Source organism: Perissodus microlepis, chromosome 17, assembly GCF_051167445.1.
Source record: "Perissodus microlepis isolate ML-2025 ecotype Zambia chromosome 17, ASM5116744v1, whole genome shotgun sequence".
Taxonomy (NCBI): Eukaryota; Metazoa; Chordata; class Actinopteri; order Cichliformes; family Cichlidae; genus Perissodus; species Perissodus microlepis.
This window is the reverse complement of record NC_140477.1, coordinates 10,300,271-10,325,603: the sequence shown is the minus strand read 5'-3', so window position 1 is coordinate 10,325,603 and position 25,333 is coordinate 10,300,271. Positions and strand designations below refer to the sequence as shown.

The 25,333-nt window shown below is 41.4% G+C and overlaps 2 protein-coding genes across 4 annotated transcripts in view; one reads left to right on the top strand and one right to left on the bottom strand.

Moving 5' to 3' along the window:
- Window positions 1–25,333, top strand: part of cacna2d4a (calcium channel, voltage-dependent, alpha 2/delta subunit 4a) — a 100,162-nt gene that overhangs the window by 24,865 nt on the left and 49,964 nt on the right. The gene's annotated exons all lie outside the window — the stretch shown is intronic.
- Window positions 7,121–25,333, bottom strand: part of lrtm2a (leucine rich repeat transmembrane protein 2a) — a 29,304-nt gene continuing 11,091 nt past the window's right edge. The window contains exons 3-7 of the mRNA XM_084909478.1: window positions 14,281–14,510; window positions 13,628–13,753; window positions 13,004–13,092; window positions 12,355–12,512; window positions 7,121–11,227 (exon numbers count right to left, since the gene is read on the bottom strand). Of these exons, the coding sequence (XP_084765604.1) occupies window positions 10,707–11,227; window positions 12,355–12,512; window positions 13,004–13,092; window positions 13,628–13,753; window positions 14,281–14,510 (1,124 nt within the window). The 3' untranslated portion in view covers window positions 7,121–10,706. The remainder of the gene's footprint in view (window positions 11,228–12,354; window positions 12,513–13,003; window positions 13,093–13,627; window positions 13,754–14,280; window positions 14,511–25,333) is intronic.

The following is a 25,333-nucleotide window of genomic DNA, read 5'->3' as shown; positions in this document are numbered from 1 at the left end:
GCTCTTTCAGTGTTTTCTCTGCCTCTAAATTTTCCATTTCTCTTGTAAAACACTCAACCCCTGCATATTTAAAGCATATTGTTCTCCAGTTTGCTCTCTCGCTTTTGTTCTTTTCTCCCTCGTCCGTGTCTGAATTTTCTTACATTTTCACCAAGTAAATTCAGCTTGCTGCAAAATGTATTGGTGGATTTGTTGATGACATTCGAACTTGTTGAGTGGATGTTAATTGCCTGTGTTGTGAATTATCAGCAAGACTTTGCTTTGTTTGGCTTAAGTTCTGGCCCCTTGTGACACTGATGAATGTGTCACATTATTGCATTTGAAAAAAAAAGGGAGTTGTAATTGAGTGTGTGAGTGCGTCTCATTTTGTACGTTCAGAGTCTTTGGCTTTGTTTCACTGATTCACTGATGTGCAGGTTAGTGTTTGTGTGTGTGTTTGTGTGTGTTTGCCCTGGTAAGTACATCTGTGACTGACACACTCATCAGTCATAATTATCCGAGCGAAGAATCTCTGAACAAGTTTGCGTGCGTGGCTGTCAGCATTTGGTGTCTCATTACGATGACAGATAGACAGAAGCACAGTTAAACACACTGACACAAACACGCGCTTATCTGTGTTCCACAGCTTTCCTAGAAATAATCTCAGGTGTGAAAATCGTGTTCAATTTGGAAGTGGAAAACAGGAGATAAGGGAGATATGAGAAAGAGTTTAAAATACATGTTTCAGTCTTTCTCTCAGCCTTGCCAATTGTCATTTTTTACAGTTTCTCAGTTTTCTTTCCTTTGCTACATTCTTACTCTTGCTGCTGGTTTAGAATCCACACTGTTGCAAAAGGCTGAACTTAGACCTACAATTTGGCTTACTGAATCTATTATGGGGTTTCATTAAACCACAAGCTACAAAGGAAAGATGGATGTGAAATAATTATGATGTCTAAAAACAGTATTTGATATGTGTACAGTATAAATGAGATATATTCCAAAAAATATGGTTATAACAACAACATTTTTTGAATTATACATTCACCAGCTTTTTCAGGTTCAACTGCTGTTCAAGTGCTCTTAAAACAATTAATTTAATTATCCAATCACATGGCTGTAACTCAGTGGTTATATTCAAGAAGACATGGTCAAGACAAAGTTCCAACTGGCTATCAGAAAGTTGATTTTAAGTGACGTATGAAAAAAAAGAGAATATCCAAGGAGTCTTCTAGGTAAAAATATCATGTTGATGTCAGAGGTCAGAAGAGAATCACCAGACTTCTTTGAGATGATAGGAAAGCGACAGCAACTGAAATAACCAGGTGTGACAACCAAGGTATGCAGATGAGCACCTCGGAATGAACAACATGTCAAGCCTTCAAACTGATGGGCTACAGCAGCAGAAGACCACACTGGGTGCCATTCCTCTCAGCCAAGAACAGGAACCTGAAACTTGGTCAGTAGAAGATTTGGGTTGCTTAGCCTGCCTCCATTTCTGCTGTGACGTTTTAATGGTGTGGTCAGAATTTGGCATATACAACATGAAAGCATGGATCAGTGGTTCAGTGTATCAATGGCTTTGTATCAATGGATGCTGGTGATATAATGGTGTGGGAGATATTTTCTTGGTACACTTTGGGCCCCTTAATACCAAATGAGCATTCTTTAAACACCACAGCCTACCTGAGTGTTCATGCTGACCATGTCCACCCCTTTGACCACATTGCACCCATCTTCTGATCTATTTCCAGTAGGATAATACTATATGTTACAAAGCTCAAACCATTTCAAACTGGTTTTTGGAACAAAGCAGTCCATTCACTGTATTCAGATGACCTCCACAGTCACCATACAGTGGCTTGCAAAAGTATTCGGCCCCCTTGAACTTTTCCACATTTTGTCACATTACAGCCACGCACACCCCACTTTTCAGTTATTTATTTGTAAAAAATGTTTGGAAACATGTATGATTTTCGTTCCATTTTCGTTCGTACACCACTTTGTATTGGTCTTTCACGTGGAATTCCAATAAAATTGATTCATGTTTGTGGCTGTAATGTGACAAAATGTGGAAAAGTTCAAGGGGGCCGAATACTTTTGTGAGCCAATGCATTTCAATCTAATAGAGCAGCTCTGGGATGTGGTGAAACAGGAGAGTTACATTGAGGATGTGCTGCTAACAAATCCAACCCAGTACTAGCAAGGAGTATCTAATAAAGTGTTTTCTGAGTAAATATAATAATCACCATTTCGTGGGCACAAAAGTTAAAGTTCATCACTAGATGCCAAGTCCATCAACTTCTCTCCAAGCTGCAGCAAACTCAGAGGGGATGGTTTTATAAACTTATTGGTATGTGTGTGTAAGGAACACATACACACACCAAGTCTCTCACAAGCACATGACTCAGTGTGTTTCACCCTTTGATGCTCCTCTTTAAATCCTCACATACATCTCTCTTTTCTTAGCCTCTGCTTTCCTAAGCTGTCAGATCTGTCTGCCTTCACATCACATTTCTCCTCTCTGTGTTTCCTTTTTCTTTTCCCTGTCATGTCATTTTTTTCTCATACCCCTTTGCCCTAACTTCCTCTCTACCTTTGTTACTTACTGCAATGGAGGGTTTCTTGTCGAGAGTAACATTCACATAGCAAAATCAAATATTTAGAAGCTGCTTGGTCAAGGAACTCGAGCACATACGCTTAAAGGTGTATTCACTCCTTGTAATGCACATTACATGCTTATGCATTGTGAAGAATGAGAAAGGTAATGTAAGCACAATGAAAAGCACAGCTTGCACACATGTGCCAAAATAAAAAGACAAGCACAGAAATGTGAAGACAAATAGTTTGAACTTGTTTTTTTTCAGTTGATTGGATATATGATGACTATCTTCACTTCTGTGTTTCAAATTGCACAAATGTTTGCACCTAATAATGTTGCAAATTACACATTAACTAAAATAAATCCTAAATACAAAATATATTTAATATTTGCATGACTTTAAGCATCTAAAAATATTGCAATTCTACGTATAACCACTGAGTGTCAGTGTTTATCTGGACAGAACACAGTCAGTTGTCTATCAGCATCTCTGTGCATCTTGTGCTCAGCTTTCATGCTCATTTAGTGGCAGATTTAATTTCTTCTTCTTTCAAGAAGGCCATGGATTTCCTGTGTCAGAGGCTGATCCAAAATCAGTGCACAGTGACTACAAAAAGACTGTGGTTATACAGTCTGAGGGCTCAGCAATGGATTAGAATATCTCTGTGGCATAAGTGACATGCTGTATATAAATAAACCTATTCCTACTGATGCAGAGGCAGACTTGGGAAAAGAGGAGGAAAGAGTGATGAGTGTGGGTAAATAAAAAAAGACAGAGACAGAGGGATAGAGCAGGCAAAGAATAAAGAGAAGACATTTTACATGGAGGAGGAGAGGAAGCAGTGAATAAGGATATAAATGAGCGAGAAAAGGAGGTAAGATCAGGGTGGAGACAAAAAGGGCACACAATAGACCAGACTGAGCAAGTGATAAAGAGACAGAGATGAGAGAAAGGAAGGTGAGAAGATTAAAAAATGATAGGAGAAGAAGTGACAAAGAGATAAATTGATAACTGAGAGGGGAATGGACCGAGAGAGAACAATGAAAGGTGAGAGGAAAAAGAGGGAAAAGTATGGGAAAACATATACCTATATTCAGATTAGGATTAGGATTCAACATTATTGTCATTACACATTTAAAAATACAGGGTAATGAAATACAGTTTGCATCTAATCAGAAGTGCAAAGAGCAGTAAGTGCAAGAAGAGCAGATTATATACAGATAAAGGCAGTGTAAAAGGTGGGAGTAGTTATGTACAGATTATGTACAAGTAAATTAAGTATACAGATGTTTATACCACATCATCCGTGAAAAGCAGAGATGAGATTCTGAGGCCACCGAAGTGAAAGCCCTCCGCCACTTGGCTGCGCCTAGAAATCCTGTCCATAAAAATTATGAACAAAACCGGTGACAAAGGGCAGCCCTGGCGGAGCCCATCACCCACCGGGAACGAGTCTGACTTATTGCCGGCAATGCGAACCAAGCTCTTGCAACGGTTGTATAGGGATTGAATGGCCCGTAGCAATGGGCCAGACACCCCATACTCCTGTAGCACCTCCCACAGGACACCCCAAGAGACGCGGTCGAATGCCTTCTCCAGGTCTACAAAACACATGTAGACTGGTTGGGCAAACTCCCATGCGCCCTCAAGTATCCTTGAGAGGATAAAGAGCTGGTCCAGTGTTTCGCGACCAGAACGAAAACCGCATTGTTCCTCCTGTATCTGAGCTTCGACTAGCGGACGAACTCTCCTTTCCAGCACCCTGGCATAGACTTTCCCAGGGAGGCTGAGTTGGAACACACCCTCCGGTCCCCCTTCTTAAAGATGGGGACCACCACCCCGGTTTGCCAGTCCAGGGGTACTGCCCCTGATCTCCATGCAACATTGTAGAGGCGTGTCAACCAGGACAGCCCTACAACGTCCAGACCCTTGAGGAACTCGGGGCGGACCTCATCCACACCAGGGGCTCTGCCACCAAGGAGTTGTTTAACTGCCTCAGTGACCTCGCCCCCGGAAATTGGCGAGTCATCCCCCTCATCCCCAGACTCTGCTTCCTCCTTGGAAGACGTGTCAGTGGGATTAAGGAGGTCCTCGAAGTATTCCTTCCACTGCCCGACAATTTTCTCAGTCGAAGTGACTACAGTGACTACAAAAAGACTGTGGTTATACACCTGAGACACCTGACGGTTTGCCAGAATCTCTTCAAGGCAGTCCAAAAGTCTTTTTCTATGGCCTCTCTCTCTGGCACTCCTCCCACACCCGAGTTTTTGCTTCAGCCACTGCCTGAGCCGCGTTCCGCTTGGCCTGTCGGTACCTGTCAGCTGCCTCCGAAGTCCCACAGGCTAACCAAGCCCGATAGGACTCCTTCTTCAGCCTGGTGGCTCCCTTCACCTCTGCTGTCCACAATTTGGTTCGGGGATTACCACCACGACAGGCACCAACCACCTTGCGGCCGCAGCTCAATGCAGCAGCTTCGGCAATGGAGATGGTGAACATGGTCTGTTCAGACTCAATGTCCCCAGTCTCCCTCGGAATGCTGTTGAAGCTCTGCCGGAGGTGTGCGTTGAAGATCTCACGGACTGGGGCCTCTGCTAGGCGTTCCCAGCACACCCTCACTATGCATTTAGATGCACCGGGTCTGTCCAGTGTCCTCCCCTGCCACCTGATCCAGCTCACCACCAGGTGGTGATCAGTTGACAGCTCAGCCCCTCTCTTTACCTGAGTGTCCAGAACTTATGATCGCAGGTCTGGTGATACAATTACAAAATCGATCATCGACCTGTGGCCTAGAGCGTCCTGGTGCCATGTGCACTTATGGACACTCTTATGTTCGAACAAGGTGTTTGTTATGGCCAAACTGTGATTTGCACAGAAGTCCAATAACAAAACACCGCTCGGGTTCAGATCAGGGAGGCCGTTCCTGCCAATCACACTGAGCATTGAGGTCTCCCAGTAGGACAACAGAGTCTCCGGGTGGAGCACCTTCCAGCACCCCAGGGACTCTAAGAAGGCTGGGTACTCTGAACTGCCACTCGGCGCATAAGCGCAGATGACAGTCAGGACCCATTGCCCGACCCTAAGGCGCAGGGAACAAACCCTGTCATCCACCGGGAAGAACCCCAACGTACAGGCAGCAAGCTGAGGGGATATGAGAATACCCACCCCAGCCCGCCGCCTCTCACCAGGGGCAACTCCAGACTGAGACAGAGTCCAGCACCTCTCCAAAAGACTGGTTCCAGAGCCCAAGCCATGCGTAGAGGTGAGCCGGACTATATCTAGCCGGTACCTCTCAACCTCACGCACTAACTCAGGCTCCTTCCCCACCAGAGAGGTGATATTCCATGTCCCAATTGCCAGTCTTGGTAGCCAGGGATCAGTCCGCCAGGGCCTCCGCTACTGGCTGCCGCCCGGCACACAATGCACCCGACTGCTACGGCGCCTCCTGCGGGTGGTGGGCCTGCGGGAGGATGGGCCAATATCCCCTTTTTTGGGCTGTGCCCGGCCGGGCCCCATGGACTAAGGCCCAGCCACCAGACGCTCACCCTCGGCCACCCTCCCCGGGCCTGGATCTAGGGCGGGGCCCCGGTAACCCTATCCCGGGCAGGGTAAACTGTTCCCTCAATGTTTTCCACATAACGGTCTTCTGAATCGCTCTTTTTCTGGTCCCTCACCCAGGACCAATTTGCCATGGGAGACCCTACCAGGGGGCAAAAGCCCCCGGACAACATAGCCCCTGGGATCCCTGGGACACACAAACCCCTCCACCACGATAAGGTAGCGATTTACGGAGAGGGAACTGTATACAGATGTTCTATATTGCTATATTACAGAGGGGCAGATATACAGATGTACTATGAACAAATATACAGAGGTACCGATGTGTGGTAATCTACAGAGTGCTATGAATATAGCTACAGTAGTGGAAGAGTAGCACTCTTGAACAGTGAACAGTGTAAGTACGTACTGTAATGTGAGCATACAGTGAATGTTGAGAATGAATGACAGTCATGTTCATGGTCATTGGGAGGGATGAGGGGGAGGAGGAGTGTAGATGGTTAAGTGACTGTGAATGGAAAGGTTCAGCAGGGGACTGAGTTTAGTAGGGTGACAGCTGTGGGGAAGAAGCTGGTCCTAAACCTGCTTATTGTAGAGCCTTCTGGAGGGGAGGAACTAGAAGAGTTTATTGGGAAGATATAGTCCCTGAGAATGATGCGTGCCCAGCATAGACACCTCTGCTTGTGGACATCCTCAATGGCAGGACGTGGAGTCCCTGTGATGCGTTGGGTGGTTTTCACCACCTGCTGCAGTGCCTTGTGGTCAGCAACAGAGCAATTCCCATACCAGACTGTGACGCAGTTGGTTAGGATGCTATCTATTGCACAGTAGTAGAAGTTATAGGCTAATTAATGTGTTTTCGACATTGTATACTTATTCCACCTATATCTGCTGATGTGCTCTTTAATCCAAATTATATTTATTAAATAAATAGTCCTTATATTCTTTTAAACCTTATATTTAGTCTGAATGCAGATATGACATAGGTGTGATATGTTTTTATTTAAAACAATGCATATTGACTAGGAAATGCTTCATCACCATCTTCATATCATCATTGTCATAATCACAATCATCATAACAACACAACACATGTAGATTTCTGAGCAGTGTAGTCTCAGAGGCCCTTGGTCATCATGGCTGCTGCAGTTTTTACGTAACAAACTAGAATTTATTGTTCTTTATGCACACAGACTATAGGAACAGGATCAAGCTAGCTAAGATACTTAGCTACAAACAACACAAGACCTGCAGACCAGGGGGCGAGAGGACAGTGTTTCTGGATTCATAGACAGAGTTTAGCTTTTGCTTTCGTTACGGCGCTACCTCAGAGTCTCTAAAATTCAAGGTTATATCACACAGTATTTAATGTCAGCATGTGCATCCATGAAGACGTCCACTGTGAAGCTAATTTGGAAATTGCTTTTGCTTGAGCGCTTTCTGCATCTTTTCAGGTTAGTGAAGCAGCCATTGTTATTAAATTTGGACAAATCTTAAGTTATAATGTACACCCAAGGTGTTTTGAACTCTATGATGAGATGCTCTGTCTGGTCATCAGTCAGCTCTCTTGCATCCAGAAGAGCTAGACTTACTTTTTCTGACCTTTTCCAAATTGTTCTCATTGTAACTTAAATACATATTGAACATAGTTATTATATTGTAAAAACAATCCATTAAAAATAAGCTTGTAGATACAGATTTTGACATCTTTGTAATTGCAATATAGACAGAAAGTATCTTCATAAATGCAAATACTGTTTCTTATTTTAAAATAACTCTGTTTGCACATGATTGAAATATTACCCAAGGGCTTCCAGTCGTTCATCATAACAACAACTCTGCCATACTTTGTGAAGTAAAAAGTCCATTCCTCGATGCCTACTTTACCTACCTACAGAATTCCTGTGATAATATTAGCCTCATCATGGAAATCACTTAATTAGGAAAATTAAACACCTTTTTTGCCTTATTCCAGTTTAAGATTACAGAAGATGCATTGGCAATTCTAAATGAAAATTTGGGAGCATTTAAGGAACATGTAGATACCTGTCAAAAGGTAGGTGTTATTATTTATAGTACAAGTACTTTCCAATCAACATTTGCCATCATATCCAGAGTTTATGTCAGTATATTTAAATGAAACACAGACATTACTTGTGTGCATGAAATACACACGCAGGGATATAATTTGGTCCTCCTGGAAATACTAATCCTGTACAAACAGGGATTAAGTCGCATTATGAAAAAATATTTGTAGGAGATAAAGCCACTGCTATTAAATTAAAAAAAAAAAACATGTTAGAGCTCTATGCCAAATGATCCCAACCAGATTAACATTAGGCATAAGCTGGTAAACTCTTTCTATGCTTCTTTCAGAAACCTTACCAGCTAGTCAACACAAATAAATGGAAACAACAAAGAAATGTTACACAGATATTTAAATCTAAAACAGAACATAGAAGCCATTAACACAATAAAACACATACATCATGAATTGATACAGAAAAACCGTAAACGGCTACTTTAAACGATTCTGGATTGTTGGGCCAACACACCATAGAAGACTAGTATAATAATATTTATCTGCATCATACCCAGATATAAGATAACACACTATTAATATAAGTTTATTCGCAGCCAATCAAAAATTGAGAGGGAACGATAGTTTTAGTATGGGAGGAACTTAAGTTAGTTATTGTACTCTGCTAACTGTAAAATAATAACGTTTACCAGGCCATAGATAGGGATACTCATGAAAACACTACGTAAAGAGCAAACAATCAAACCGTTTTTGTGACTGCACTGAGAAACGAGTGTTAATCAAGCGATTCCTCTCAAATTAATGCTAATTACGTTTTCTTTTTAAACACAAGGACTCTTTGGCAGTGACATTTTCATGCAACTTCCATTGCATATTGCAGACTGTTCAAGAAAAACAAACAGACAAGACTATGGGAGAAGGGATGCACATAAGGATGGAGTCTTTAAGGAGTGTGAAAAAACCTCCTCAAATAGCACTGGATAGAGAAAAAAAAGATAGCGAGATAAAGGGATGAGAAGGAGGAGGGGTAAAAATAGCAGCTTTTTTAGTTTAATCCCTCTTTTTTTAATAATCCCTCCAGGCAATTCATCCATCTTAGAAAGAAAGAAGGAGGACAGGACGGAAAGAGAGAGGCCAGAGGGAATCTGTTTAGGGAAATAAAGTGCACAAGCCTGAAGTTTGTAGTCTATAGATGAATTTTTGTAGTCCTTGCCAGAAAACCAGGATTCTCAGAGAGTTTTTTTTTATGCCATAGTAGCAAACTTTCACCTCTGATAGGTGAAAGGAGTTTCAAAATGAGTTCAGAACAAAGAGCATGTGCTTTAAAGCAAAGTCTGTGGTCCTTTGGATCTCAGTAACTGTGGTGTAATCTTCCTTGATCCAGAAGCATAGTCCAAGTAACACCAGAACATGGATTTGATCTGATTCTTTTGATCTGTCCGGACATTTATCATAACCATCTTAAGCATCAAACAAGTAGGAGCTTTTTCTGAAGCAGGTGAATACAGCAAATTCAACATTCCAGTCATATGGTTTAATCCTCCTTGAGCTGATTGATAAGATCCAAGTCAGAATCTCATGGACAGCTTCAGTTTTGAATACCTCCAGGCTCGAATTAGTCCACAGAAGATCCAGAGCAAAAGTGAAGTCTGATCCGAACAGGCCAGAGTCCCACTAATGTGATAAATGAATGCTCATCTGTAAATCCAAATGGTTTTCTGTTACATATATCAGATCTAGCCTCAGTATCTTTCCTTTGATAAAGTAGTAGATCGGATTTCCATCTACAAATCGTCTTAATTTTCTATCAGCTCTCCTCATTAATGTCAGTTTCTTTCTTGAGGTCTTGGAGGTCGAGGAGAAATCAGAGGAGGATCAGTCCAGAAGAGAGTGAACGGGTCTGTGCTCAGGTCTTGGTTTCTTGAGGGGTTTACTGGCTTTGGAGAGGCTGAGAAGGAGAAGGTTACAGATAAACTGAGAACTGCAGGCTACTTCCTGATACAAGAAATTCTTCTCATATTGGTCCAGTCAATACCGTACAAATTATGAATCCCTGATATCTCAGCCCAGGTTTACAAAAACTGGCTCACCGTGCACCATGAGTGTTCTGTAACTACTTAAATGATATGTTTCATACTGAGAGAGAGGAACCAATTTTTTTTCTCCTAGCCAATATACTGGTAAATTCAACAGCAGTAGGTGGCTGGTAGGCGAGTTGGAGGGATGTTTGGGAATGAATACTGCAGTGAGAACGGGTCCAAATGGAAGAGAGAATCTGGGAGCAGATAAGGTGTGTGTGTGAGGGAGTATGTTAGAGAAAACGACAGAGTGGAGGAGGTTAAAAATAGAAAAAGAAAGGAAGACAAAAAGTGGGAGAGGTGTCAGTTTGAGAGTCACAGGGAGAGATACTATAACCGTCTGTGTGTTTAAAACAAGCTCTTCCATCTCTCATCTCTTTGAGCCCTTTTAATTTTCACCCTTTTCATCCCTAAGCCTTTGACGTGCCAAACCCCCATGCCATCACTCCTTTAGGCAACAGAGGAGATCTGTTTCTCATCCCTGTCCTCTCCATCAGCCTCTCCATCCCCCATTAGCGGTTGCCTCTTCTTTAGCTCTCTCTGGTATTTGGCCATCAGGGAGGCGTAGATACAGCCGTAAGCCGCGGCAGCCACCATCATTATGCAAACAATGCCACACACCACGCCGGCAATTACAACCGTACCAATGGCGCGCCGCACGCTTACAGGTCGGTAGCGAGAGCGGGTGCAGTCCTGTGGAGCCTCTCCACCTGTTCCTCCACTTCCAGTGTTTGAAGAGGAATCATCAGCAGTGCTGCCGCTGCTGTCAGAAACTGGCGTCGACCCGCTGGGATTGAGAGCGTTCCTGCTGCAGGGAGGACCGCCTCCTTGTCCCGAACGAGAACCCTCACCCCCTCCGTTCTCATCTTCGAGTTGGAGGCAGTAGTTGAACATTTCCACCGGAACGCCACGGATGTCTCGCCCACGCAGATCTTTCGGTAGTGTGCACTCCACCGCATCCACCTTCCCTCCTAAATGGAGAGAGACAGAGGTGTAGAGACAAGAGGACAGTGAGAGGTCATTTATAAAACGCCTTATGTCGGTAAAGCACTACCAATTAACGGAAAACGTGGGAAAGACGTGGGTGGCTGTGCCAACACTGGGATGAGTCATACATCACTTCACAGACACCAAGTTTACTGTGCCCGCAACGCTAGGTTGGAGATAGCCTCAACTAAACCCTTGTATAATTCATGAGATGACATGCCTGGCTTCAGCAAAAAGCGGTAGCATGTGTAGACACGAGAAATATCTGAGTCACTAATTCCCACTGGTGGCACGAGGGTACAGGCCTGCAAACACAGTATTCGTAACAAGGTCACATGCTAGAAAGCCATTGATCTGCATTTTCAGATAGGGCAGGTTAAGTGACAGAAACAATAAGATAAAAGCGGTGCAAAACAGAAAGACAGAATGAGTATTTAGCCCCCAGATTTTTATCTCAGCCTGTGACAGAAGACTCTTTTACAAACACATCTTTCTCTACAAATATCTCCAGATATTACAGCTGTGCATATATAGTAGTCAACACAGGCTGCTCTCAAGCTTTGTCTTACTTTCTGCAAGACTGCTACTGCCATGATTACATGTTGAGCTATGAAATGTCTTCATGCAATTTGTCTGCTCATCTTATGATGTCCAGTGTCCTATGAGGTGTACTGAACTTAGCAGGAGTTAAGCCCAGCAAAGCAGAAGAGAGCAGAATGAAGCAGAGAGGAGAATAGAGCATAAAAGAGAAGAGATGCTTCATTAGCGGGGCAGCTGGGGCCCAAGGCACTGAGGTGAATGTAGATTTTTACACATGAGGAGAGAGAGCGGAGAGCAGCTGCGGTTATCTGATGTACTAACAGCCCACAGAGACACGTGGATACAGTACAAGGAAGCGCACAATGAGCGCGTTAATGCGCATTATCACACTGATGCGCTTATATTATACAGCCAGAAGCACGGTGTTGCAGAAATGGAAACAAATACCCAGCCCCATAACCTCTCGTTTCTGCCCACTCCTTCGTGACCCCATTCAGCCTGTTGTCCTTTTCCCTCAGTTCAAATCAAGCGTAGCCTTTAAAAGTTCTTGTAACATAAATCAAACAGCCACCTCTGTACAGCAGCCACTCCATCCAGTGTTTGAAATCGCGGAGGTTGCAGTCACATTCCCAGGGGTTATGTCCCAGTTCCAGGTGTTGCAGATTGGCCAGCGGCTCAAATGCTGCCCTTTCCAAACCATGAAGCCTGTTACCCGCTAGGGACAGCCACCTTGGAGTAAAAGTAATAATAATAATAATAGTTTAGTAGAATTATATCAGAATAATCGGTGTTGTATGGGTATGTAACACTTAAAATTGAGGGGAAAAAAACAAAACAGAATTATTTACTGAAAATGTTTGGTACTACTACTATCAGTCTTACTGGTTATGTCAACATTGTTGCCTTGGCCTGACTAACACGAGTAGTGCTGCTTAGTTTCTGTGCCAGCTGGTCAGCATAGACACAGTGTCTTCAGAAAGGTTTCCAACATTTTCACCTTCTTCTATGAAATTACAATAATCTTATAATCTTCTGATTATGTTAACTAAGATCTCTGCGCTCTCCGTCTGGAACATTATCCATGACTCTGACCTTGTAACTCATGAGGGAATATTACATTGTTCATAATTCTGGATCGTGATCATACTCTGGTGTTTGGTCCTGTAAGTGAGCACCCGATTAAAATCAGTGTAAATGAATGTATGCTGGTGTGTACCTACCTTAGGCTCTGCAACTCATCCAGTAGGCCGAGAGGAACTGTGGACAGACCATTCAATGACAGGTCTAGACTCTGAAGACCGCTCAGACCCTGTAGAAACATCAAAAGCAGGCCTTTGTTTGATGGTTGGGCACTTTTTTTCATAAAACCCACTGGCTTTACACATCTTTGCCATGTAGCTACTGGCAGCTACTGATTTTAATTTACATTCCCAAGTGAAGTGATGACACAGACTTATCCTACTGACTGTTCTGATTTAGTGGATGAAAGTGCTGGGAAAATGGTTTGTTACTAATTTAACACCTGGACAGGGGCCCAATCTTTTAAGTATAACTGCTCAGGTTGGCTCGATTAAGCACAACCCGTGAAGTTCAAATCCAGACGCTTAAGCTACAGCTTTGTGGTATCAGCTTTGTTTTCTTTTTCAGTCACATACAGTACACTGTAATGATAATACATATCACCCAGTACACGGAAGACAAAGACAGGTTTTCCATGCATTTCAGCAGGGAATATTTGAGTGTCCTATGTGATTTGTAGTTGGAATAATGCCATTTATTCTGTATTTAGTGAGCAGTGTTGAAGGCTTTACGAAGTATGGTGCTGTGTAATTTAGAGTGCCTACCTGGAAGAGGTCTCTGTCCATTACTGTTAAGGAGTTGTTGCGCAGAGTCAATCTTGTCAGGTTGGACATGTCTCTGAATAATCCGGCTGGTAAATTATCCAAGTAATTATTAGAGAGGTCCAGTTCCTAAAAAAACACATGCAAATTATGCACAATTTAGACACTGGTGGTAGCTGATGATCTTTTTGAGTATTACAAATAACTTTAACTTAATCTGGCACTTATGTTTAAAATAACTAGTGGTGTTTTGGTGGGGATGAAAATCTGAATTAATCAAAAACTGCAAACGTTCCATTGTACATTAAGCCTTGACAGGAAAGAGAAGCAATTACTTGTATCTGATATGGTAAATAAGAGACATTCATAAATAAAGAGCAGCCAAGTGTTGTAACTAATGAGGTTGTATTCATTGCACAGAAACTATCAATCTTTTGTTGCTGCCAGCCACAGTAAATGCAAATTTTTCCTGCAAAACCTTGAAAATGTCAACTTTTTCTTAACTTTTCAGACTGAGATCAGAGGTTTTCTGCAGTTTGCTCAAAATAAGATCCGCCAGACAATATCACTTATTGTGCTGCACACACAGTGATGAACAACAATGTAACAACAACCCACAACATGTTCAGCTTTGAGGCAAAGAAAAATTGCACAACCTCCAGAGAAGTGAGGTTAGCAAAGGCAGCTGCTCCCAGCGAGGCGAGTTTATTGTTGGTTAGCAGGAGTGAGCGGCTCCTTGGAGGCAGGAGGTGCAAGGGAGGCAGAGAGGAGAGACCCCGGCCTCTGCAGTCCACCACCAGGCTGTCTGAGGAGCAGAGACAGGGAGGAGGGCAGGAGCAGGTTGGCGGCAGCAATGCAGCTAGGAGGCAGAGGACACAGAGGAAGACTGGGGGAAGAGAGAAGGAGGGAGGAAGCGAAGGAAGGAGAAAACACACTTGTGAATTATTATTTCAATTATGTGTACAACTGGAAGGGACTGCAGGGAAAGTGTAAATTATGATTATGATTTTAATTAGAAAGTAAGTGCAAGAATCATTATCCAGCCCATGGTAAGTGTCTGTGAAATAGCCTCTCAATCTACGACGTTAATAGGAAGCAGAAACAATGATTATTTTTGATGCCAGTGAGGATGTTAAAGTTGTGTCAAATGCACAGAACTGTACAGTTTTGTGTAGAGAAAGATGTAAACGAGAATTAAAGAGGAAAGGGAAACAGACTCGGAGAAGTGGTTTTTGATTTGATTTTTCATTTCCATGATTTAGAAAGTGTTTTAGAAACTGCACAGAGAATCTGATTCATCGCTGTCTGATTGAAAGTTGCAGAAGAGATTTCCGCTACAAATCTGAGAAATCATGCAAACTTGAAACATGTTCCGCCTGAACTATCACAGCTGAACCAAAACAAGACTCAGACCGTGTCTCTCTTTCCCTTCTCTCTGTGTGTGTTTGTGTGCATCTCATGAGGGAAATCCCCTTTATTTTATTTCATTTTCAGATCCTTGTTTTCCTGCAGACTACCGTCATTTCGTCATTTCTGCTCATTATCTCTGTTTATTTCTCCTGTTACATCCTTCCTCTTTGTTTCAAGTTTTCCTCACTGTTCTTTCTTTTTTTATTACTTCAAACTTTTTTTTACTCATTCTTCTTCTCTTTGTTTCTCTGTGTGACCTAACATCTGTCTGTCTCTCTCTCCCTTCATTAATTTTCCCTCTCCCACTTGAGTCTCTTTATCTTTCTCATTCCCTTTCACTCGAAGTCTCTCGGCACTGCTCTGTATTCCCTCAGTGTCTCGTTACAGTGGCTGACTTTCTTTCCATCCAATTGCTTATCGGCACGACTTAGGCTTTATCTCTCTCTGTGCATGAGTGTGTGTGAGTGTATGTGTGTGCATGTGTTTGTGTGTTAAGCAGCAACAAAGCGTAATATTAAGAAAACCACTTTGTCTATACTCCAGACACAGACACAGCACTTATTACATCCTGACAGGACTCTTTGTTTTGCCACCAGATTTCATCTCTTGCATCATCTGCATATTATTAGCATTTAATTTTTAGCGCACGACTCCCTTTTGCCACACTAAATCTCGCTCACTCCCTTGTTGTTATATTATTTTTTATCTGCATTCAGGTTCATTTCCCCCCTCACCACACACAGTGGTTCAGATGGCATTTAACGCTCTGAATATGACAAATCTCAGTGAAATAGATCTTTGGTTGCCAGACCACATAGCTGAAAAAAGAGAAAACAACATGATGAAGGTCAGAAGGTATGAGTGATATGAAAGTCATATCATTCTTCTAAAGCCGCATTTCTTTCCTCAGGGCTTCTGTATCTCATTACTGATAAAATATGAAGTTTGTTATGGCGCAGTGAGAAAGAGCATTAATAATATAAAGTTTTATTCCTTTTGAACTGGTTCTAAATTGACTTTCAGTGAGGACGGAAACCAGGAAATTCACTACCAGAAAGTGAACTTTAGCCTAATTAATCATAAATGAGAAGTCCTTCAGAATGGAATGAAGGGCTGACTGATGCTGAGATAAATGTATTAATGGACGTATTTGTAGTCTCATGTCAAATTGTTGTATAGTTTACTGTATAGTTTATTGAGCACATACACTAAACGAGCTTTATTCTATAGGATAAAATGCTATAGCCAAAATCATAATCAGTGTATATTCATTCAAAATTTATTTTATTGTCAATTCTAAAACTTTAAAATCTTTAAGCTAAAACTGTAAAGAAAAAAATGTGCTTGATTTATAACAAAAGCCTAAAACAAAAGCATCATTGTGAAACAGAATTGGTTTTTCATTTGAGTTATTTTTTACTGATAAACTTTAATAGCCTTAAAATGTTACTGATAAAAGCCAAAAACAGATTTGAAATTAAAATAAGATTATTTACTCTGAGTTTGCAATATAATTAAAACTACAGCAGTTAAATAGAAGTCAGCACTCAGTAATTTTGAACTATAATTTTCCTGTTCTAACAATTATCATCCAACAAATATCTTAAAAGGCCTTTTTTTAAGTTATTGCTTCTTGCTTGCCCCTCTTTTCTTTTCAAATCCAAGAAAAATACCAATTTTTTAGAGAGCGTGATCTTTTTTCTAAGCTAGCTGTTTTCCTCCCCTGCCTGGCTATTCATGAGTTTGCAACCACTTGGAAAATCTTGTCACCAAGAAAAAATGTACTGTGTGCCACAACCGGTTGCTTAAACTTACCAGATCCACTTTGCAGTTTCTTTTGTCACTATCAGATTGCCTTGGCAACTCATATTTTGCATTTTACTCATCAACTTGTCTGAAAACAAACCCTAACTAACTGCTAACCATTAGTAAAACACAAACCAGAAACTGAGAACGCTGTGACTTACTGCTACGACCAGCACAGGAACACATACCTCTGTGCAACCAATTTCATGCTAGTGATTGCCGGCAGCCTTTAGAAACCAGTCTCCAACCAGTTGCGGAATACACTCTAGTGATTTCCAGAGGGTCACTAACCTGTCTCCAGATATGGTGAATGGGACTTTAGCGGTTGATTTCACAACGACTTTCACCAGCCTCCATCAAACAACTCAGGTAATAGTGGAATACACATTTTTCTCTCATTGCCAGATGGTTTGCTAACTGTTCTTTAGGCCTGTGTGACTGGGGAGTGATCTTACCAACTTCTGATCATGTGAAAGTGGTATAGAGTTTCTCATCTAAAAACTTTGCAAGACAAAATAAAGCTCATTCCCCCATTTTTTTTAAATCTTGAATTTCTTAGATGATGGTAGCAATTAAAGTTGTTTCCAAGCAAGAATTGCTATTTAGGTTTCTTAGCTTATTTGTGAACTACTTTCCCTCATTCTTTATAAATTTAACTGAGCACTTCATTTGTTCCTTTTACATAATTCTTTTAATCATAATATTACATGATTAAGAGAATTTAGACTTGCACTGGTGCAGAAATAGCCCCTTTTTTCTCACAGTTTCCTTTCCAGACAGAACATGACCTCCCTCACTCAGGACATTGCCCTATTTTACATTCTGATCCAAAGAGCTTCAGCAAGTGAAGGCTGTGCCCTCATAAAAAAGTACTAGTGCTCTAGAACTCTCTCTATCCTACAGTATAATCTTAATACCTGGGAAAAATTAACTCCACTTCACAAATGGATAAAAGGAGAGATTTTTAAAGTATCCCGAAACTTCCTGTGCCGTCTGACTTTGTAGTGGAAATGCTTTAGAGTGCCAGGCTTTCACTCCAGCAGCTCAGTAGGAATCTAGAAGGCTTTTGCTATACAGTGGCTTTGAATTTCCCATAACAGGTTGGAGCTATTTGTAAAGGTACAGTAGTGCAGGAGATTTGCGAGGATAATGTAGCTCCGAGGTAGAAGCACTGTTATACAACTGAGAGAGCGGAACAGAGCTGGAGAGAGAGAAATTGTGTTTATTTTTCTCCTCTCATATAATGTCACATTTTCAAAATGTGGTCGTCTTTGTGCACCAAAGAATACCTTTGCTTTATTTTGCAAAGGTATTCCTCCTCTCTCTCCACTCTCTCATATCTGTTGCCTAACACCGCCCCTCTCTTCTCCCATCCCTTTGCTACTGTACATTATAACTCATCCGCTGCCACCCTCCCCTCAGTGCTGAAGCAGATCTTCCAACATTTATGAGTGGTTTTAGCTGCTCTCGTGGAGGAGGTGGTTGTTGTTTTTTTGGCTTATTTTAGCTTCTCCAAATCCTCTCTGATGCAGCGCTCCACACAGCCAAACCAGAAGGAGGGAAATATTCTGCCACATTTAGAGGAAGACAGGGAGAATTCTTTCCAAATAAGTTAAGTGGTTCTGTGCAGTTTAGCTCAGTCCAAACAGGCTTCAGACTGAATCTTTTATAAGAATTCCCTAACACAATCCGTAAAAGCGCTGACATTCTTGGGAAGTGTGGGCTGGCGATGCTCTCAGCGATGGGAAACAAACTAAGACACAGCATTAAAATGCAGAAGTGTGTTTGGGTTCGATCAAGGCAACTCTAAGGGCAGTATCGCTCGGCAGATTCTAAACAGCCTCATCTTGTTGTCAGAAGTGACAGTCATGAAACTTTTAGACACCAAGCAGCTCAAACCTGAGGAGTATTAATAATCAATGGTTGCTGCCTTGGATTCCAAATCCATGCATATTTCTTACCATATTAGAATGAAATTATAGTGTGTTTGTGCACTAATAGGCACATTCTTAATTGTTAATGAAGGCTGAAGAGTTTCTCTTGATGAAGAAAATGCATATTTCTTAACCTCTTTTCCGACTTTCCAATTATATTTTAATAAAACGACTGATCATTAGAGCTGTTTGTTTTTAATTAACATGATAGCTTGCCCACCCATTTACATTGTATGTGTGCTGGTTTTTGTGTTTGAAGTTGTGCGAGAGTTCAAATGGCATATCTATCGTAAGTAATCTCTGAAAGAGGATTATCCCTGCCAGTGTATGTTTGCATATTCATGTGTGTCCTTGTGTTTCTGTGCGCAGTCAGTTGTTTCCCTGGCAGCGATTTCTGTCTATATAGTTTCTCTGTATATGGAAAGGATTGCAGGGTCATGGCTGGTGCTGACATACGCATGGAAATACATGCACGTTTTAATTAAACGGACAAAAGTTCTGCACTGTACGTACTTTGAAACTACAGTTTAATGTAAGACAGTAACTTCTTGATGTAAACTAAAAAGGGACTTTTTTGGTTACTATTGTTCTGTTTCTTTAATGTTGTTACACTACTATATTTAAATACCTTATTGCTGTAAGTTTAATGCTTTTTTTAAATTAAGTTTCTCTGGTTCAAAATCGGGCTTTTGGGCATTTAAACAAAGTATATCATTATAGCAAAGAGCCTGTACTATCTCACTGAACGGTATAAATGCATTTTCCTGTTACAGCAGGCCCTTTGATAGGATGACATATATTTATGTTTGAGTAAATTAAATGCCACTTAAAACCACTTAAAACTGTTTTTTTATTTTATTACAATGCTAGCGATTTTCTTTCTTTTATATGCAGGAAAAGCCCTGATGTGCTGACCAGGCTCTCAGACTCACCTCATGTTTATTTTATTTCTTTTCTTGAATTAAGAAGTGAAACTAATAGCATTACTGTATGTTGTGATGAATATGTTACTTTACAGTATCTTCTGAATTTTTGTAGCAGTACAGTATCGTTGTTACATGTTACAGCATCGGATGACCTTTGCAGTCCTGTGTACCTGGCGATGTTTGACAATGTCTCCAAGGTAACGGCTTTTGACACCTCAGGGGCCTCTTGTGCCTGTAAGTTTATATTCAAGGGCCCTTGGGTGACACTGAACCCAGCGATGATGTCATCAGCTCCGGCACTACTGTTACTGAGCCCAGTTGTATGTTACCAAGGGCCAAGCTGTTTTCCATGCAAGCGACAGACTTGCTGCTATCTTGTTACGAGGACGACCAGCTGTCCTCCGCGCAGCAGACTCACAGGCCCGTATTTCTTCACTCTTTTTTCATTATGCTCAGAGTTTGAAACAAATCCATTGCTGCTATTAGAGTTTAATTTTTGGCACAATTGCCAATACCACATAACGCCCTTGATATAACGTTAAAGCACACCTTTATGCGACTAAGATAATAACCCTAAAAGTCCTCATCCAGGCATCCATCCAGCTAATTTTGTGATCAGATGATAAATCAGATAAACTGTTGCTGGTTACAGCTTTTTGAATGTACAAATTAATTTATTTCCGTGACTGTTTTGTTTGTTTAAACGCTTGGGTAAGGGCACTGGTTTGTGTGAAGCAGGTGATTCATGTGCCCTTAAGGCTAATGCAGTCCCAGGTTGGAATCTGCCCCGAGGCCCCTGATCTTTCTCCCAGCTTTCTACTCTCCTGTCCACTGTCTTCTCACAACAAAGGGGAAAAGGGCAAAAATGTATTTGGGGGGGGCAACCTAAACAACCTAAACAAGCAACCTGCCCTTGTAGTTCAATGAATCCGTTGCATTCGCACATTTTCAGTATTTTGTATTGAAGTTATTGAGTCTGCTTTAATCCATGTTTGTTTTTATTTTCATATCACCTTAAATATGATAAATGCTGTACAAATATTATATATTATTATGTAAGTATATATCATTTAAAGCATGTGTTTGGTGCATTTTATTGACAGTTAGTGACTAGTGTGGTTTTCCTGAAGTTGAATGGCACACAACAAATATCTTAAAACCTGTCATATATAATGTGAAATCAACCATCTGCATTACCTCAGAACATGAATTGTAATGTTGCCTGTTTTTCTACAGCAGCAGCAGCAACATCCATGTAATTTCTCAGAGGCTATAATATGCCTGATCTCAACTGTAACCCAAGACCTTATTTACTTAGCAGACAGAAAATAGCCAGCTAGTGTGTGTGTGACTGCGTGTGTTAATACCTCTACACACACACAATACACTGCAGCACTACATGTGTTTTTGGCTTAGATAGATAGATAGATAGATAGATAGATAGATAGATAGATAGATAGATAGATAGATAGATAGATAGATAGATAGATAGATAGATAGATAGATAGATAGATAGATAGATATTGTACAATGTCAGGCTCCTATCAGTACAGCTACATTATCACTCATATAATGTTATTGGAGATAAGAGAGGAAAGAAGCTCTTCTTTGCCCCACATTATCTATTTTCTGTCACGCACCTTTCCGCCTGACTTTCAGGCACATCCGTTTATAATCGCTTACCAAAACGCAGGAAGTAATGGTCGCACACACTGACTCACAAACACACTCGTAGCATTTAAGGATAAGCAGGAACACAGTGTAGGGGTTTAGGCTGTACTCCTGCTGTCACTGTGAGGAGGAGAGGAGAGAGTGTTTTCTTGCAAATCTTGATTTTTTTTAAACCTCTTCTTCCGGTAGGATTACCTCCAATTACCTCTCCCTCTCTCTCTCTTGCTCCCTTTCTTCTCTCCTTCCTGTTTACTCCAGCCCTGCTCTCATTCTCCATTTTTATCCCACCTGCTGCGTCAGTCTCTCTCCCCTGTCCATTTCTCCTTTGATGCGGCAGTAAGACAGTATCATTATTTTGACTTGCAGCGGGGAGTGGGTAACGTGTAGGCTGATCTGCCTCTCTAATTCCTGCTATTTGTATCAATTTGTAGTGGCACACGTGCTCGTTCACACAACAGTGGGCCTCGTGGGAGCGTGTGACATGCATTGACATTGTTGTTTGTGATAGTGGCTATTAATTAGCAAGAGTGGCAGGTAAGACAAAGAGATAAAGCAAAAAGGAGTTAAGGGGGGGAGGGGGGGGATCCACGAATTCATGCTTTGGCAAAAGAAAGCATAATTTTCAGGCAGTGTCAACACCTTCATTGGAGCTGCTGCACGTGGTACTTCACTGCAACACCAGCTCTTTGATGCACTATGTACTGACCAGTCACCAGGGCTGTAGTTCAAGGCTGAATACATTCAAATTTTGGAACGAAAAAGAAGGACGTCCGCCTTTTGATGTCGCATCAGCATCAACGTGACAGGAATAGAATAGACTTTGCCTTGGATGTGTGACAAGTCGTAATGTATGCCCACTCATTCTTCAGACAGGATGGATAGGCAGATGGTATTGATCCACACACACGCAGACACACACACGCAAACTTCTATATATGAAATAGTTGTCATGCTGTGGTTTTTATGCCAGTTTCTTTTCTGAATCTTCAGTTGGCTATTTTGTAATTAAATGTGTTTGAACTAAATCTTTAGCATCATATAATCAGAATTGAATTTACAGTATTGTTAAAAAAGACAGTACTGGGAAACAAAGTTTACTCCATCCAAGCACTTTGATTCTTTTTAACCATTCTGTTGGAGATTTGCTGCTGTGCTTGGCATCATTGTCTTGTTGCATGACCCATGTAAATGTTATGGCCTCACATTAGAATACTTGTCTGCTATTGTCTGTAAAAGGACGCTATTGCAGAAGTCTTGCGGTTTGTTCAGATGCAACTTTGCGAACTTAAGCTGTGCTGCCACGTTCCCTTCAGATAGAGAAGAGGCTTTCACCTGGCAGCTCTTCTAAACAAGCCACGCTTGTTCAGTTCAGTCTTTTTCTAATTGTACTGTCATAAACTTTAACCTGTAACATGCTAACTGACGCCTGTAAAGTCTGAGATGCAGCTGCATGGTCTGACCTTGGGGTGAATTTGCTGAGACATCCACTCCCAGGAAAAATGCGGCTTTGTGTTTACACACACCTGAATGCTCCAGACCTGCAAACATCTTTTTTTATAGATAATCAATAATTAAAGTGTGTTTAATTAGCAGCACCTGACTGCTCCTTTCCCTCTTAATTCTTGTGGAAGCAGTGAGAGTGAACTTCAGTCACAGGACTGAAAAGAAACCTCCTTTTTATATGATTGTAATATATAAATTTAGAATGGTCTGAAGTAGCTGCTCTGATCCTGAATTTAGAATTAGTTCCAAAGTGCTAGAAATCTTTTTTTTCCTAATTGCATGACCTTTTCAGAGGCTTTTATTTTTTTTTCACAAGGACTAAATGAGGACATCTCAAAACGCTGTGTTATCGACCATTAATTTAGGACCATTATCAGCCATTTTCTGTGATTACTTAGCCAGAAAAGGAGTATTTTCTGTCAGGAATAGCCTCGCTATGATCATTATAGCTTATCAGTGTCAAACTAGATCTGTGCTAGATGTGCTGTGAGTGTGATACTGTATCTCTATCATTTGGCGAGTGTTAAAATGCTGTTTGTGGGGCTTAGGATTTACCTGCACCACAAACACCATCCAGCGGATTTATCCCTGCCAGTGTCCTTTGAAAGTAGGCCAGGACCATTTATTTGTGTGTTTCATCTGGCACATTCCTGTTGTACCTGCATCTAACCACACAGTGGTAAAAAAGAAAGAGCTGGCGGGTATATGCATGGAGATTTCTGCATGCCTTTGAGCCGAGCTGTCACAAAATTAGGGCCACAACAAACTAGATTATAGCTCGCCACAATCAATCGCCATATTACAAGACACAGCTAATAAGCTGGCCATGGGAGCAAGCCACAGTGACCCTTTAGCAGATAATATTTACATATGCACAGAAAAACCCCCAATAAAATATAATAACATATAAGAAAATATGAAAAGTTTAGATGGAAAATTTGAAGTAAAATTGAGTAAAGGGGAACAATATTAATTACATTTTTTTACAGAACAAAGAAACAATAAAGAGTAGAAATCCTCTTTCATTTTACTTTAATGAAGCAATTTTGTTTTTTGTTGACTTTAATAATTAGGATATTTATTTATTTCTTGCCTCTCTATAAAAATAACTATGAGTTACATTAAAATAGCTATTGATCGCAAACTTGAATTAGCCAGATGCTTTGTATGGTTTGCCAACGAGCTGTCATTCCAGTCTCATATAACACTATGTGAAGGGATGATCCTCTACTCCAACCCTAATGCTGCACACACACAGTGTCCCACTGCGGTTGGTTTCATGCCAAACCCAACATCACAGCAGGGTTGAAAAGTGCCACCAGCTACTAACCACCTGGTGGTAGGGATTTTTTTTTCTTGCCTCTCGCCTTTATTTAGACAGCACAGCAGAGATAGGCAACGGGGGGGAAAGGGAACAGGGAATGACAAGCAGCAAAGGTCTAGTTGAGTGGGAGTTTATCCTGGGACTCTGAGATAAAGGGCATTTTAGCTCATTTGGTATGCATCTTGACTACCCTACAATCGACCCTAAATCATTACACTTTGTTAATCAATCAGTTTAACAACCTGGTAGCTGCTGCAGGTCGACCAAAAAGTACTTTTCATTGAAGCCATTTTACTGTTTTTAATGGCAGTCAGTTCGAAGCGGCTAAACTAACTGTGATGGCTAAATTCCAAACCTAATGCTACACCCTTAGTCAGTGCACTGTATTACAGCTGTACTCCAAGCATAATGCTAAGTCACGGTATTATGGCTTCACTCCAAGCAAATATTGTAACCCCAGCCAGTGTATTATATCGCTGTTCAAAGCCAAATCCCAACTGCTGTCATTCTCTCTTTCACTATCACTCTCTTGATTAGAAGCTCTGCAGCCAGGGCTTTGTTTGGGGTTGCAACAAACACATAAGCTCACAGTCAGATCCTGTGTATGCTTATGTGTGTGTGAGAGAGAGAGAGAGAGTAGGAATTAACTGATACCTTCTTGTGTGCAAGTGTGTGTGTATGTGTCAGAAGAGTCTCACAGTCTGCTGGGATGGTGGAGGCCTGGAGGCACCATATGGTCTCCGTGTCGCTCATAGACCCCTCTGTTCTCCTCTTTCGCCTCTCCTCCTTCTTCCTCACTGTCTGCTCTCTTTCACTACGCCTCTTTGATCTCACATCTCTCTTCCTCCTCATCTCTACTCCCCACTGTTTCCCTGTTTTTTCTTGCTCCCTGTATTTCACTTTGTGTCACTCATATGTTATATTCTCCCTCTCTAGTTTGTTTTTAAGTTTTGAACTCTTTAGCTGTCGTGTCTAAACTCTTTTAGCCATTTTAGCCATTTTTCTTTAACGTTTCTTGATGGTGTAGTGTAACTATTTAGAGTATTTCTGGATTTTGGTCAAACTTGTGGAGTGCATGCTTTTCTAGCTCGTATATTCACCAGGGAATATAAAAGTCCAGATAGATATCTGGGTT